Here is a 17,050-nt window from a genome sequence, read left to right on the forward strand (position 1 = left end):
GAAACCCAGTAAAATAAAGGCTTGTCTCAGTATCAGTATTACTTTGGGATGATAAATCTGGGTTCCTTCATATTCCCCAGTAGTGTGTCTGGATCTATGTAGATGCAATAACTGAAAGACTGAGAGTGGATAAGGTACCAAAGGAGACTAACTGGAAAAGAAGATATAGGGGCTATAATTCAAGACCAGAGATGGAAGAAGAAAAAGTCAGAGGAGGGAGAAAGAGAACCAAGAAAGTTCAATATCATGGAATCCAAAGGAGAAAAATGTATCATTGGGGTAAATTGTGTCAAAATACTGCAAAGAAGCTAAAGCAGGATGAGTACCCAAAGAGTACACTAGACAATGAGGGAGCAGTTTAATTCAATTCCACATTTATTGAGCAACTACAATAGAGCACTATAAGTACTGGATAATATAAAGTTTAGATAAGACGAGATCACAAAGGATCACAAGATCATCTGGTCCTACTCTTCATTGTACAGATGAGAAACCTGAGGCTCAGGCAGGTTAAAGCCCAAGGTTCAGTTCAGTTCAAGTATTCATTAAGTGTATACAGCACAGAGATAAAAGACTTAGATAAAAACAACACAGGACAACTCCCTTCCTGATAAGATATGGCTGGAAAACTGTTAGATTAATGAGTTATTGATGGAACTGTGCACTAGTCCCACTATTCTGGAAAGCAATTTGTAACTATACCCATAAAGCTATCAAACTGTGTATACCCAGACCTAGTAACACTAATACTATACCCAAAGAGACTCAAGAAAGAGGAAAAGGACCTGTGCATACAAAAATATTTACAGTAGCTCTTGTGGTGGCAAAGACCTGGAGACTAAGGGGATGCCCATCAATTGGGGAATGGATGAAGAAGTTATGGTATATGAATGTGATGAAATATTATTGTACTGTAAGAAATTATTAAAGGGATAGTTTCAGAAAAAACTAGGAAGACTTGCATAAACTGATAGAATGTGAAGAGAACAATTTATACAATAACAGAATATTGACAATCAACTTTGAAAGACTTAGAAATTCTCATCAATATAATGACTAACCACAATTCCAAAGGACTCATGATGAAACATGTTATCCACCTTCAGACAGAACTGATGGATTCAGAGTACAAACTAAAGCCTATGTTTTTCTCCTCCTTTCTCTTTCTTTTACTTTAATGGCTACTACAGGAATTTATTTTGCATGACTTTACATATTTATAATGTGTTATGTTTTTCTTGCCTTCTCAATGGGTAGGGAAGGGAAAGGGGGGAGGAAGAGAATTCAGAACTGGAAAAAAAAGTCAAATGATTTAAAAAAATAAAGGAGCCAATAGAGAGAAAAGAAATGAATGCTGATGTAAGGTGCTGGAGAAAGGCAAAAGGAGATGGGATCAAAGGAATTGATAGAGGAGCTCCTGGCTATCAAAGAGTACGAATACTGCTTCAGTGATACCACTGCTAGGCCTTTGCCCCAAAGAAATCAAAGAAAGAGGAAAAGATGCTACATGCACAGAAATATTTATAACAGCTTTTCTGCGTGTGGAGTAGCCAAGAACTGGAATTTGAGAGTTGCATATCATTTGAGGAATAGATGAACAAATTTTAGTATATGAATGTAATGAAATATTACTATAAGAAATTATCAAAAAGATAATTTCAGAGAAACATGGAAAGATGTGCCTGAACTGCTGAGCAAAACGAGCAGAGTTGTAATCATTTCTAGAAAACAACATTTTAAATATGAATAATTTTGAAAGACTTAAGAATTCTGATCAATGTAATGATCAATTGTGATTCCAGAGGAATCTAGAGGACAAGGGATGAAGAATGCTAGCTACCTCCTAACTATGGATGGAGTAAACGTACAGAACGAGACTCATTCTAGGGAATGGCCAATAGAAGAAGCCAAATCATCTGCTCTCAGTTTTGGGAGTAAGGTTGGGAGCTTGAGGAAAGCTTTGGAAAGCTTTGGAAGCAGTTGTTGTGGGGAATAAGATAAAGAGACAAAAATAATAAAAGATAGGCTCATGGGATCCATCAATCTAGAGTTGGAAGGGACCTTAGAAAACATCTAGTCCAAATCCCTCATTTTACAGATAAGAAAACTGAGGTCAAAAGGGATTAAGTGATTTGTCCAAGGTCATATAGACAGTAAATAGTGGGCAAGATTTGAACTCAAGTGCTGACTCTGTCATGTGCTGAGTCTCAGTGTTTCCTTCTATAAAATTTTTTATACTGTTTATAAAATTCCTTTTATATATTATATATGATTATATGCCTATACATAATCATATACAATATATATTTTTATAAAATTCCTTCTATAAAAACTTATGTTTTGTTAAATAATCTGAAGAAAACAAAATTTCACAAGGATAAAAGAGACATTCAGGAAGAAAAGGATCTTTAAACTTACTATAAAGTACCATTTAAAGTTCTGGTGTTAGTTGATGTGAGAGATTTTTCTTCCTACTTGGTAGGTAAGGATAGAGTAAGAAAATGGCATTTGTCAATATCAATTATAACCACTTACGTATAGTACTTTAAGGTGTGAAGATATACACACACACACTTTAACTCATCTTCATAGTGAGGTAGGTACTATTTTTATCCTCAGTTTACAGATGATGAAACTGAGTTTAGAGGGGTTAAGTTACTTGACAAGGGTCCTAAATTCATTAAGTTTAAGTAGGATTCAAACCTAAGTCCTATCTCCAGGGCCAGTGCTCTTGGAGCTCTATCACATTGCCTCATACATGGATATCTCCTATACTGCTGACATTTGGAATAGTCAGTTTCAAGGAACACCCTTGTATGCATGGTGGTTTTCTGTGCCCTAACAGCAAGGATATGCAAGAAGGATATAGTGGCACTTAACTTTTCTGGACATGCCCTTCCTCCCATCTCCATACAGAAATGCATCTGGTCAGCAAAGCAGGTTAAAGAATCTAAGTACAAGAGGCAACTCCATGGCTGGGACTTTTTAATTTCTTAGATGGCCAGGAAGTTGTGTCAGAAAAGCTGGGGTCAGTCAGATCCCAGGGTCTGCACCTACCTCATGTTGGTAGGGCAGAGGGGGTATGTGGAGGAGAGGGAAAGAGGATGGATGGATCAGGGAAGCCAGAGCCATTCATATAGGACAATCAGGCCTGGGGAAAGGGATGCAGTTTTATCTTCTTAGGTAAAATCTCCCCATCTTGTGGGTTGGAGGAAAGAAGTTGCATCAAGAAAAAAATACCACCCTTTGGTGGCAAGATTCTAAGGATTCCTAGAGCACCTTCTATCATTTAAATGCTTATAGTGCTTTTAATGAATAGTCCTCCTGGCATGTGAAATACTAAGGAAAAAGGGGGAAAATAGAAAAAACAAATGTGAAGGAAAACAAGTCAGAAATGCTAGATCTTACTATAAAGCAGCAATTATCAAAACCACTTGGTATTGGCTAAGAAACAGAGAGGTAGACAAGTGGAACAGACTTGGCACTCAAGACACAATAGGCAAGGAATATAGCAAGCTCCTGTTTGATAAACCCAAGGACCCCAGCTTCTGGGATAAGAACTCACTGTTTGACAAAAATTGCTGGGAAAACTGGATAACAGTGTGGCGGAAATTAGGCACAGACCCATACCTGACACCGTACACAAGAATAAAGTCCAAATGGGTACATGATTTAGGTATAAAGATTGATACCATGAATAAACTGGAGAAGCAAGGAATAGTGTATTTATCAGATTTATGGAGAAGGGGAGAATTTTTTACTAAAGAAGAGATAGAAAGCATTATGAAATGCAAAATGGATAATTTTGATTACATTAAACTGAGAAGTTTTTGCACAACCAAACCCAATGCAACCAAAATTCGGAGGGATGTAGTAAATTGGGAAAGAATTTTTACGGCTAAGCTCGGGGATAAAGGCCTCATTTCTAGAATATATAGAGAACTGACTCAAATGTATAATCATACAAGTCATTCCCCAATTGATAAATGGTCAAAGGATATGGACAGGCAATTTTCAGAAGAAGAAATTAAAGATATTTATAATCATATGAAAAAATGCTCTAAATCACTTTTGATTAGAGATGCAAATCAAAACAACTCTGAGGTACCACATCACACCTATAAGATTGGCAAACATGACAGAACAAGAAAATGATAAATGCTGGAGAGGATGTGGGAGGGTTGGAACACTAATTCATTGTTGGTGGAGCTGTGAGCTCATTCAACCATCCTGGAGAGCAATTTGGAACTATGCCCAAAGGGCTACAAAAATGTGCATACCCTTTGACCCAGCAATATCACTACTAGGACTGTATCCCCAAGAGATCATAAAAATGGGAAAGGGTCCCACATGTACAAAAATATTTATAGCAGCACTCTTTGTAGTTGCCAAAAACTGGAAGTCAAGGGGATGCCCATCAATTGGGGAATGACTGAATAAATTATGGTATATGAATGTAATGGAGTACTACTGCGCCATAAGAAATGATGAACAAGAAGACTTCAGAGAGGCCTGGAAGGACTTATATGATCTGATGCTGAGTGAAAGGAGCAGAACCAGGAGAACTTTGTGCACAGCAACAACCACAGTGTGCGAGAGTTTTTTCTGGTAGACTTGGAATTTCGTAATAATGCAAGAACTTATTAAAAAAAAAAATCCCAATGGTGGATTTCTAAGGCAAAATGCCTTCCACACTCAGACAAAGAAACATGGAAGTCATTTGCAGAATGTAGCAGATCATGTTTGTGTGTATGCATGTTTTTGTGTATCATGTTTTGATTTGTTATATGATTTCTTCCATTTATTTTAGTTCTACTACATAACATGACTACAGTGAAAATGTACTCAATAGGAAAGTATATGTAGAACCTATACAGAATTGTATGAAGTCGTGGGGGGGGGAGGAGGGTAGTGAGGGGTAGGTGTGGGGGGATAAAATCTTAATTTTATGGCAGCGATTGTAAACCATTAAAAATAATTTTAAAAAAAGAAAAAAAAAAGAAATGCTAGATCTTTCCTCTCACTTTTGAAGAATCTTGACAGCTCATGGAGGGTCTCCTAATGGAAAAGGATGAGAAGGAATTAGAGCAGTCCCAGAAACATCAGAGCCAGAGCACAGATGACACCTTCAATATAGTAGCAGATTTCTTCTGGTGTGATGTTGAGACTATGAGCAGGAGCTATAGCAGGAACATCAGGGCCACAGCAGAGACACTTATGGTAGAACCAACTATTCTTTATCACAAATCAGAGTGATATGGAGGAACGATCATAAACGTCTTGCAAAAAACCTGTCCCAAGAGGTAATTCTAAGAAGAAACCAAGGCTCTTCCTCAACCATCACTCACTCATATTCCCTGCCAAAACCTGCTGTTCCCTGAGAGTCACATAAAAAGAATATTACAAAATCTTTGTGCCCTTAGAGAGGCAGGGGAGGGGCTGCTCCCCTCTTCTACAGAGACTAAATAAGTACTCTCTCTCACTCCCATCCTGTGACTCAGAATTATGCCCATGTCAGCTAAGGAATCCTTTTTCAAGTAAAATATATACCCATTATAGTAATATAGTGATAGTATTACCTATCCCAAGGTGCTTCCCAACAATACTACTCCTTGGTCCCCCTAACTCCTTTATGGGGCAGAGTTGCTTGAACCATCAAAAGAAAGGAAGCCTGTCAAATGAGGGAACTTCCATACAACTTAGAGGTACTTCTCCAGAATATATGAAGTCCTCTGAGGGGTTCAAGACCTTGAAGCATAGGGAAACTATGATGGGGCAAGAGCCAGAGAGGGTCAGCTGGAACTATGTCCAAAGACTGTCTACTCTTATCTAGTAAGTCTTCCTAGAGACTAGATCTCAGAAATTTATCAGAGACTTTCCCCTTCCCAGGGTGGCACTGATGTGTCACAGATGTGACTTCTGGAAGGTAGGACAGCTAACCAAGATAGTCAGCTGCATAATGATGCACCTAATAATTAGCAGGGAGGGGACAAACTTCTTGCCCTAAAATGGGAGAGTGCTATTTTACCAGCTAGGAACAGATTAAGGGTAATTTGGGTTAATGTGGTGCTATGACTGACAATGAAGTCGGGCAGGAATAGGTGCCCTGTCCTTAGTTAGGGATCATATGCTTCTGTGCCCAGAACAACATGAGATCACCACAACGTCCAAAATGTCATTAGACTTAACTCTCCAAACTGCTGTGTTTGCAATGGCTCCAACTTGGTTGTTTAGCATATGATGTCACCGATGGGTGCAGAAATGCTCCAAAAACAATTGTATTACAGGGGTAAGCATTAGAAAAGTTCTTATACTGGTCCTGACCCCAAAGTGGAGAACCTTTGATTATCCATTCCCATGCTCTTCAGGCCCCAGAGTACTTGGCCAGACTGAAGGCCATGTTCCAGGAAACAGTTTAGATGAAGATCTTTTCCACCTCATAGCTCAAAACTTTTTCATGTGTCAACCATACAACCTAGAGCTCAGCCCACTAGAAGGATTTGCAAGGACACTGATTCCCTACTGCAGAGCCTCTTAAATTGTTTAAACCCACAGCTTAAGAAGTGTTGAAGTGGTTGTGACTGGAAAAAGTTTAAGAAGCCCTGCCTAGGGTATGTCACCTGTAAGCAGACTAATGGCTGCTGAAGTTCAGTTGAATATATGCTTCTCTCAGAGTAAACAGAACCTTTGGTCAAGCAGGCAAAATAGAATCCTCAGAAGATGGGGCCTATTGAGCCAAAGAAGGAGACAGGATTCCAGCTGCAGAATCTACACTGGAAGCCTCAGTCTCCAGCATAAATCACCCACCTGTTTGTATAGGGAACTAAAACAAGAGAGATCTGGGCAAGTATGATTTCTAATGTAGCATTTCTATACAGCAACAGAAGCCTCCTGGATTCTACCCATCTTGTGTCACCCAATCCATAATAGGCAACTCTGGACAAAGGATGATTATACAACAGTGTCATCTGTTCAGTACCAACCAAGGTCCAATACGAAGTTAGCAACTGCTTTCCAAAGCGGTATAGCAAATAGCTGATTGGGGGAACTTGGAGCTCCAAGCACCTAACACCTGCCAAAGGCTTCACTCAGCCTCCAGGAGCATGGTCCTTGCAGGGGGAGAGACCACTAGACATCCTGCTTCATAACTTTCAGAGCTGTATCCTATTTTGATTTTCACTTAAAAGAGGTAAACTGATAGATAACTCTATAAAAATGGGAGATAACCTGGTGGGAAATACAAGTTCTGTGAAACCTGAACAAAGACCAATAAGCCTCCAGGCTTCTTTCTTAAATCAGATGAAAGAAAGCAAGTATCAGCAGCTTATTCTAGACTTCACCTAGAATCATATGGATTTTTCCAACCCAAACTTGACAAACTGAACCCTGGATTTTCTTAAGGCCTGCCTTCTATAGCCTTCCCTGAATGATCCAGATGAAGCAGGGGCTTTCAAGGATTAAATGAGTTAACTGTAAAAAGCACTTAGCACAGTGCCCGGGGCATGGTAAGCTATTGTGTGTTCATCCTTTGTTGCTGAAGAAGACCATGCCATCAGAGAAACAGTGACATGACTTGCACTTGACTATGAGTGAGGGAGGGCTGTGCAGGTCACCAGCCTCACTTCTCCTTCAGAGCCATCTGAATCCAGTGACCAGAGAGTCATCAAGATGACTGGAGATGACCCAGGATGAGGCAACTGGGGTTAAGTGACTTGCCCAAGGTCACACAGCTAGTGAGTGTCAAGTGTCTGAGGTGAGATTTGAACCCAGGTCCTCCTGACTTCTGCACTGGTACTCTATCCACTGACCACCTAGCTGCCCTACAGTGCCCATTGTAAGCACTGCATAAACAAAAACTATTATAGTTAATGGTTCTGGGAAATCTGAAGTTCTACTTTCAGAAGTTGTTGGATTGATAGTTGCCTGAGCCGCAGTGAACTTTTGTATAATAATTTTCATATCTAATCCCCAACGAGTAATGTTGGATCTTCCCTTGTTCCTGAATTATAGCTAGATTCTACTATTTCTACTTCTTTAGGGAAATATGCTACATTTGCATTTCTAGTGCTCTCTCTAGCATGTCATATCCTGAACCTTCCTTCTACACACACACACATACACAGAGTTATTTATTAAGTAAATTCAACCTGAATTTGTTTTTAACTTGTAAAAAATGCTCTCTTTCCAGATATAAGTTCTATACCCATTTGATTTGTTTTTCCCTCCTCATTTCCATTTAGAAAAACTTAAGCTTGGATCATTTACAAGAAATCTGATCCTAACACTAATTCATTGTTGGTAGAGCTGTGAGCTCATCCAACCATTCTGGAGAGTGGTTTAGAACTATGCCCAAAGGGCTACAAAAATATGCATACCCTTTGACCCAGCAATATCGCTTCGAGGACTATATCCCCAAGAGATCATAAAAATGGGAAAAGGTCCCACATGTACAAAAATATTTAGAGCAGCTCTCTTTGTAGTTGCCAAAAACTGGAAATCAAGGGGATGACCATCAATTGGAGAATGGCTGAATAAACTATGGCATACAAGTGTAACAGAGTACTATTGCGCCATAAGAAATGATGAACAGGAAGACTTCAGAGAGGCCTGGAAGGACTTATATGATATGATGCCGAGTGAAAGGAACAGAACCAGGAGAACTTTGTGCACAGCAACGACCACAGTGTGCGAGAGTTTTTCCTGGTAGACTTTGCTTTATGTACTTTTCTCTTATATCATACAAACACATCTTTTCACCTTCCGGGGCAATCTCTGACCAATAAGAATAATTACATGCTCAATCTTATGCTCCCCAATTCTCCTATATTCCTTTTGATCTAGCCTGGTGTATTCCATAAACTCCATCCCACCTTCTTGTCACCCCAACAGTACCTTAGCTTTATACTTGCTAATAAGCCATTCTAACATTTCAGAAAATACTCAAAACTTTCAGTCACTCTTCTCATTAGCTCCAGCTCAATATAAGTTCCCCATCTTATCATGCCCCATCTCGGTTGAGTTCGGTTTCCTGAAACTCTTATGTTTCTAATCATAACTCCACTAAGTGATACCTCTCAATTTTCCACAGTTTACAACTAATTTTGAATAAATCTGATCCTTTCAGAAAAATAGATAACATGGGAGTTAAATGACAGAAAAGTGTTATATTTACCAAACTACATTTTAGCAGCAGTCTCGTAGCAGATTAAAACTGGAACCAAAGTGGGCGCCTATCAAATGGGAGATGGGTGAATAAACTGTAGTACACGAAGGTATTACACCATGTGTCACAATAATATTACACTAATGCCATATTATTATGCCAATGGAGAATGTGTTCAGAATTACATGAGACGGACTTGTATGAACTGATGCAGAAGAAAGCAAATCCAGGTGAATGACATGCACCAATTAACTTTTGAAAGGAATCTCAAAAGAAAGAGTGCCAGGAATGCCACAGCCAAAATACTAACTCTGACATCAAAGAAAAAAGTTACTACAAGAGTCCAGAAAATTTCAGTTCAAGTACTAAGGAACTATAACCAAGATCACACAACATCTGACAGCTTCTATTATAAACAAAAACAGATCCTGGAATACAACACAGGCTTACAACCAAGAATTACTCATCCTGAAAAGCTGGTAGGAACTCTAAAGTAAAAACAAAAGAGTCCTGAGAAACCTAGAAAGATAAATTTATTTTGGCATTTGGAAGGAACTTATATGATGTAATGCTAATATTCTAATAGGAGAGAAAAAATGTGTTTCTTCAGAAACTCAGTGTCATCAAAGGGTACTGAAGGAGTTATATAAGACAGAGGTCATAGGGGTAGACTGGTTCAGATCTGAGGGTTTGAAGGGAAAGAGAGAAGAAAAGGTAATAGGAATAACAGTGTGGAAAGGAAGCAGAAAGGCATAGAACTTGATATTTCTCATAACTGTAATATGTAAGACAAGTATACAGACATGGAGGAAAGGACGAGGGGTGTAAGAATCAGATGAACCTCACTCTTACCTGAAATGGACAAAGAATGGCTGAACACACAGAGTTTGTAGTAGAAAAACATCAAATTCAATGCAGTTGGTGGTGTAATAGATAGAATTGGGCCTGGAGTCAGGGAGACCTGAGTTCAAATCTCACCTTTTACTAGCAATGGGATACTAAGCAAGTCACTTAATTTCTGTATGCCTCAGCTATACTTTCCTTTCTGGATTGTTGGTAGAATTAAGTGAGCTGATAGTTGTAAAAACCACTGAGCACAGTGTCTAGGACATAGTAGGCACTATATAAATGTTTATTCCCTTTCCCTTCCATTCAACAGGCAAATAAGCATGAATGAGTGGGAGGAGAGTTAAGAGGGAGGATAATACTAGAAAGGGAATAAGTCATAAGCAAAATAAACTTTCTCATCCAGAAGCACACTTTAAAGGGAGGTAAAAAGAAAATTACAGAAGTAGAATCTAAGGAGGTGACTTAGATTATCTGTTAGACACAGGGGAATGGCTAAACGGAGTATAGGGTGTGGTTCTTTTAGCCTTTAGCCTCCTTCAGAGCTGAAATGTAGCTCTACTTCCCATGATGCCTTTCCTGAGCCCCTAAGCTTCTACTGCTAACCCCCCACTAACTTATATGTAATTTTTAGCACAATGCCTGATTATAGAAGGAACTCAAAATATATGACTGATTGACATAGTAAATGTTGGTTTGCTTTGCTTAATTATTTTACTTTGTTATAAGATAAAACTGTATAGATGCAGGGAGTCAATATCATTACTGGAAAATAACAACAGTATAAAAAACAAAAAGCATCAATTAAACAATTTTTTGAAAAATAGAGAGGTCTAGATCACAAGTTACCATCAAATCAGTAGCTACCATAAGGAAAACACATTCACACAATTCCCAAAGCAAACAACAAGACATGTTTTTAACAGCACGTTTAATTATATATTACACTTAAAAATTTCTTTAAAAGAGCATTGTCAGGCAGCAATAGAGACTGCGGAAAGAAGCATGAAACAGCCACTATTAATAAAATGTTTTAAAACTTTAGGTCAACATGTATAAGATCAGTGCTTGTTGGGTAGGCTGCTCCTTGGCCCTGTGCCTCCCTACTCTCTTCTGGACCAGAAGTGAGAGCAGTACCACTAACAGGGATTAAAGTTCAGGCCTGAACACAAGATAGCAAAAGCAGCATAAATGGTAGTGTACCCCTGGAGCCTGCTCACTTTTTCTGGGTCATTGTTTGATAAGAGGAGCAAAGTCTATAGACTAAGTCTAAAGACTTAGCAATAAACTTAACACCATGTTCAAAGTCCACATACCATCTTATAATATAGGCAGTTTCCATCACTAGTCTCATTTCAGGAAATCTACTGTGGTCCATCCATTACCTACATTTTCTGCAACCACATAAGTCTTTCCCTTTCTATCACAGTCATAAAAAAAATCTGTACTAGCCTGCTGGGATACCAGCCATTCCCTTAAAAGAGACTATGTGATCTATTTAAGGGCTAACGCCCAAGCTTCTGTTTTGAGAAAGGGTGCAATAGTATCTTAAAAAAAACCAATAAGTTATATAAAATTATTTTCTGGACACAAAATGTCACCTAAACCTGGTATCCAATCCACCAGTCACAGAAGTGACTAAGGAATACCATGGGAGGCTAAAATCTATCACTGAAGATCTCCACAGACAAGTTAAGGCTTGCTCACGGAGCCTGCATACTCTAAAGTCAGGAAATCATTCATAATTCTCCTACTTGACTCCAATCAACACAAAGGGAGAAAATTCTGGTCTGCCTGGTACAGTTGGGACCACATACAATTGTAATAAATTGTCTCCCCCTACATTAATCCACAAAGCAGGCTCAGGAACCCTGGAGTGAGCTGGGGCCCTTTTAGATATTATTGACTGGATCCTGTGACTGCAGAATCCAGTTTGCTGACATCACCCCACTACCTGGCTTCTGTCTCCTTAGGAAGGAGAGTTTGCAGGTGTGATATAGCTCCTATTCTCTTCAGCTGGGAGAACAGACCCGGGACAGTCCATGAGAAGCCATCTTTTTTACCCTTCCATATTCACTGCTGCTCAGGCACCTGTTTGGGGGATGGGGCTGTGGTCACGACGACAGTAGAGACAGCTTTGGAAGCTCCGGAAGCTGTTCCCTGTTGGAGGTGGGAAGCTGGGACTGTCTGGATGCGTACCTGTTTATAAAGAGAATGTGAGAGGTCCTAGAGAACAGATAGGATTTACCTCTCAAGTTAAGTGAGGGATGGTGAGAAGTTTGCTACGATCAGCAGGATCCCTAAGGTTTTACCTGTGTGGCCTGGCCTTGCTGTAGCTGCTGCAGTTGCTGAGCAGTGAGGAAGCTTACAGGTTTGTTACCAGTGATGAGCTTGGTGCCAGCTGGCATGGTAGTAAGAATAATATTCCGGCCCAATCCGCTGATACTGTGGAGAGAAAACAAGGATTGTTGTATACTGATGTAAAATCCCTCTGCTCCACAAAATTAAACCAAGTGTCTTAAAATAGTGTAAAGTCTAATAGTAACAAAACCAGTATCACATACAAAGTGGCAAATGGTTGATAAGACTGTGTGTCTTGTCAAAGGGAGCTAGAATATAAAAATGAGCCAGAATATCAAAAGGAGAATCGCAAGAAATAACCTACCTCCTCCATAATTTTCTTTTTCCTAACTAGAAAAGAGAACTCAAGCCTCTATGTGCTCTCAGCCTCCCTACCATCACTCACTTGGCTCCAAGATTGCCCTTGATGATCGGAGCCGTAACCACACTCTTGCCTTTCATGGGCTGGCTAATCACTGACAGTGGCACTGTAATCCGTGTAGGCAGCTTACCCTATAGAGAAAAAGAAGAAAGGATTAAAGCATTAAAGTACCTGTCAAGTGCCAGGCTCTGTGCTAAGTGTTCTACAAATACAGTCTCATTAAAAAGGGGATTTTTGTGGGATGAGGGACACAGAGAAGAACTAGGAATACTTTTTAGAAGCCCCCACAGAATTCCAAGCAGTTGAATCCCAAGACAGATCCTGGGATAACCACTTTCATTACCCCCTCTTCTCTAGATTTCCAGTGAGTCAAGAAACTTAGGTCAAAGTCAAAACAGACCTAAAATGTACAAAAGCTACACCCTACATAGAAATGTATAGGTCCTACCCTGCTCCACCCCACTAACAAAACAAGAACATAAATGCAGGTGTCCCAATTAATAGAATAAAGGAAAAGAAAGGAGCTGAAGAGTTAATAATATTGTATGCAGTTCCAGTGCTCCACTGGAATGTAGGTTCACTGAGGGGGAACCAGCAAAAAGAGGGGAGGGAGAGGTAATTTAACTAAGAACAAGACGACAAGTTACGCATTCTTTAGGTATTTTCATTTTCTTCCAGAGATATACATATTAGTAAGGTTGCACACTCAGCCAAGCAAAGGAAATCCAGTTTCCAAGGACCCAAAATTAATGTAGCGAAACTGAAAACATACATGTCCCTGAGGCTTACTCAACTTAACTCAAGTCATTTTAAAAGACTTTAACTTAGACCTTTCACTAACTAGGAAAGGCCCTTCTCAAACCACCTCACCTGCATTCTAATCCTCTGTTGATCTTCATAATCAAATGATCTAAGATTTTAGTGTATTCTTTTATAAAAAGTAACACTAAGACTCTATTGCCTAGTATAGTACACATAGGGGAGGTTTTATAAATACTAAGATTGAATTAATAAAAAATAAAACTGCTAAGATCAGGTATAGTGGTATGGAAATGGGGAATATCTTGATTTCCAGTCCTCATTACTAGAATAAGAAACCTAACTTTCCCTTCTGACAGAAGTAACTGAGTTGAATGACTTTCAAAGGAGCTTTAATGAGACAGACTATACTTAACTCACAATGTTACTCACAGCCTGGGAAGTGGATACAACTGTTGTGCTCACAGGGACTTGTCGCACAGCGGTGGCTCCCGTCCCGATGCTGATAGGGGTGCCTGTGGCCCCAGATGCCACTGCCACAGCCTTTGACACAGCAGCACTCATACTAGGCAAGGACACGGTGGAAGTATGAACAGCTCCAGGCCCACCTGCTGAGGAGGACCCTTGCTTGGCATGGGTGGCAACTGTTATGGTTTGCCCTGGTTTAGGAGGCATCACTCCCAGTCCCTGCACAATGCGGATTGTGGCAGCAGGTTTTGCCTCTGTCGAAGTCACTGCACCTTTGCCCTTTTGGTCTGCCACACTCACACCAAGAGCTGGCATCAAACGGAAAGCTGAGCTTGAGGCTTCTGCAGGCTTCAGGTCAGGGGCTACTTTGACCACAGTCGTGCCTGCTGGAGTAGATGAAGGGGCAGTAGCTGAGCTGGCCTTGACAGGGGTGTCAGATGCATGCACAGGGTTGGAAGTGACATGCAAAGTAGCAGAGATGCCCTTTCCTGCAGTACCGCTTCCTGCCCCAAAAAGGTCCTGGGTCAGTTTGACTGTGGTGACCTGGGACTTGGCCAGGGTAGCCATCATGTCAGGAGTTATACGTAGCACTGTCTGGCCTTTGGCATCGGTGGTGATGGATGAGGGTGGCAGGCGTAAAACATCTTTACCCTGGATGCGGAAGTTAGTGGCTGTTAGAGGGATGCTGTTGCCTGTTTGAGGCTTCATGCCCAGCTGTCCAGTAATTGCCACCTGGAGAAGGGAAGAAAGGCACTGAAATGAACTGGAGAAGTCTCCACTAAATGGCACCATGTTAAGACTACTTCAGTAACACCACCATGCAAAATTTATAAATATATTTTCCAACAGAAAATGTTTACTTGTACAAATCTACTTAAGAAGGTAATGCTATTTTTTACACTCATTAATATAGTAAATGAAAACCAGAGAAGAAAATTATTTGTATAAAGGTACAAGTAGAAATAAATTCTCAGAGGCCTAACTCCCAACCAAGTAATCCAAATGGATTTCTTCAAAAATAAATGCTTGCACTGCCTTCTACTAGAATTGACTTGAAATCAAGATCAAGTAAAAGACCAAATAAGCTTTGTACATCCCTATTCTCTTTCCCAAATATCTCCTAGGTTTCTGGAATTATAAGCCAATTCCACCCAAGAATTAGGAACCTGTTTGATGATATTCTGGCCAGGGACATTCTGGATAACTGTGGTTGTGGAGGAACTTGATGCAGAGCTTCCAGGGGAGCTGGTGGCAGGCTTTGCTACAGGGCTAGTGGTGGCAGTGAGACCTGTCACTGTGAGACTTGCTTGGCCTTGCCCAGGACGCTGCACAGCTGCTGGGGCTGGGGTAGGCTGAGTTTTTACTGGAACAGTTGTCATCACCGTCTGGCTCAAGATAAGAGGAAAACAATTTATTCAGACGTAGAGTAGGGTCTAGCACCAAGCAGGATTCTACTCTTAGAATGCTATAGCACCAAGGAACTTCCCTACAAAAACTCACTTTTTCCAACATACCTAGTTGCAATAAATCAGAATATTTCAATTTCCCAACACAAAAAGATTGAAACCATTTCAACTTGAGGCTATAGGACTCAATGTCTAAACTCAATACTCAAGGGACACTGAAAGCTATATCTATATGGTACTTTCTAGTTCTCAAAATGTTTTTAAAGGAACTCATTTTAATATGACCCACTGAAGTAATTAAGACTGATAGTATTTTTCCCATTTTACAGACAGGGGAACTTAAGGCAGGCACGATAAGACTTCACTCAAATCACAAGATAGGAAATGAACCAGGATTAGAATACAGGTTTCCTATTTTTCAGGTTCAAGGATCTTTCCAGTAGAATCACTAGCCATGCTTGGTTCAGTTTCTCTTGTTATCTAATGCCCTTTAGCCTCGACACTCACTTGTGGTATGACTTTGGTCTGCGTAGCAGTGGCTGGAACTCGGATTTGTGGACCCATTGGCATCTGTGGCAGTGTCTGTGTTGAATTTGTGGGTTGTTGAGTGACAGCAGGAAGGCTGGTCTGGGCTACCACCCGCACCTGGGGAAGTCCAGCTGAGCCAGAATGGCTCACCACCCGGCCAGTGGACTGGGAATTTGGTGGAGTCTGACTACTTGGAGTTGGGGACAGCAATGTTCCCAACTGAGGCATTGTTGGTGAGGATACCAGAAGAACACTGTAAGAGAAAAGGGAAAAAGCTTAGGATGTCCAAATGAAGAGGCATGGAGGGAAGAAAGCTAGGGGGGAAAAAAAGAGTGTACCTTGGGCTAGATTTAGCTGGCTCTGGGCCTGTACTAGGTGCATTCTTGCCAACTGCTGACACAGGTGGAGGTGATATGGGAGTAGCAGGCAAAGCTGGGGTGGTTGGGGTGACAGGGGTGACAGGAGTGGCTGGCATGCTGGAGTCACTAAGACTTAGTTGACTTGGCTCTGATGTACCACTGTTAAGAACCTTCATGGAGCTCTCCTTATTACTGGACTTCTGTGACCAGAGAACAAAGACAATATGCAGGTCTAATCATGAGCCCAATGAAGGAAGGAATAGTTATCATAGCTTCAAAGGCCATTTAAATGAGCAGTAGAACATATTTGGTTCCTGTTATCACCTTCACAAAATTCACTTACCACCTTGGCAGGGGGCTTAGGTTTTTGCTGAAGGGCTTTTCTGGCTTTTGCTGCAGCTGCCTGTGCCTGGTGAATTCGCTCTGTGAACAACAGTAACTAATAAGCTATGCCTGAAGGTCAGAATCCTAAGACTAGTATTATTAGAATTCACCGCCTCTCCCACCCCCCTCACCCCAGGTCAGTGGCAACCACACTATTGGGCTAAATCCTGCCCTTCAACCTTCTAACTCTTGTCTGAAACCAAATGAAAAGAATTAAGAGATCAAACTAGCAATTTAGATGATTTCCCACTTGTAATCTAATACATTTGACCCAGAGGCCTCACACACCAAACTCTTCCTCGCTCCGGTCACGGTGAAGGTAGATCCACAACTTTCGTCCAATATCATATTTTACACATGGGTCTTTCTCATAGTGTAGTCGGTCCAGGGCACCACTTACTACTGTATTCACCTG

At 40.6% G+C, this 17,050-nt stretch overlaps 1 protein-coding gene across 10 annotated transcripts in view; it reads right to left on the minus strand.

Moving 5' to 3' along the window:
- Window positions 1-10,923: 10,923 nt before the first annotated feature.
- Window positions 10,924-17,050, minus strand: part of NFRKB (nuclear factor related to kappaB binding protein) — a 42,446-nt gene continuing 36,319 nt past the window's right edge. For 7 of the 10 annotated variants that reach the window (XM_072611583.1, XM_072611586.1, XM_072611584.1 and 4 more), the window contains 9 exons: window positions 16,924-17,047; window positions 16,595-16,674; window positions 16,231-16,451; window positions 15,872-16,145; window positions 15,125-15,343; window positions 13,911-14,690; window positions 12,756-12,862; window positions 12,322-12,454; window positions 10,924-12,208 (listed from right to left, as the gene is read on the minus strand). In XM_072611583.1, coding sequence (XP_072467684.1) covers window positions 12,083-12,208; window positions 12,322-12,454; window positions 12,756-12,862; window positions 13,911-14,690; window positions 15,125-15,343; window positions 15,872-16,145; window positions 16,231-16,451; window positions 16,595-16,674; window positions 16,924-17,047 — 2,064 coding nt within the window. In that variant the 3' untranslated portion in view covers window positions 10,924-12,082. The remainder of the gene's footprint in view (window positions 12,209-12,321; window positions 12,455-12,755; window positions 12,863-13,910; window positions 14,691-15,124; window positions 15,344-15,871; window positions 16,146-16,230; window positions 16,452-16,594; window positions 16,675-16,923; window positions 17,048-17,050) is intronic. The other 3 variants (XM_072611589.1, XM_072611588.1, XM_072611587.1) reach the window with 1 other exon arrangement.

The sequence above is a fragment of the Notamacropus eugenii genome, chromosome 5 (assembly GCF_028372415.1).
Source record: "Notamacropus eugenii isolate mMacEug1 chromosome 5, mMacEug1.pri_v2, whole genome shotgun sequence".
Classification (NCBI taxonomy): Eukaryota; Metazoa; Chordata; class Mammalia; order Diprotodontia; family Macropodidae; genus Notamacropus; species Notamacropus eugenii.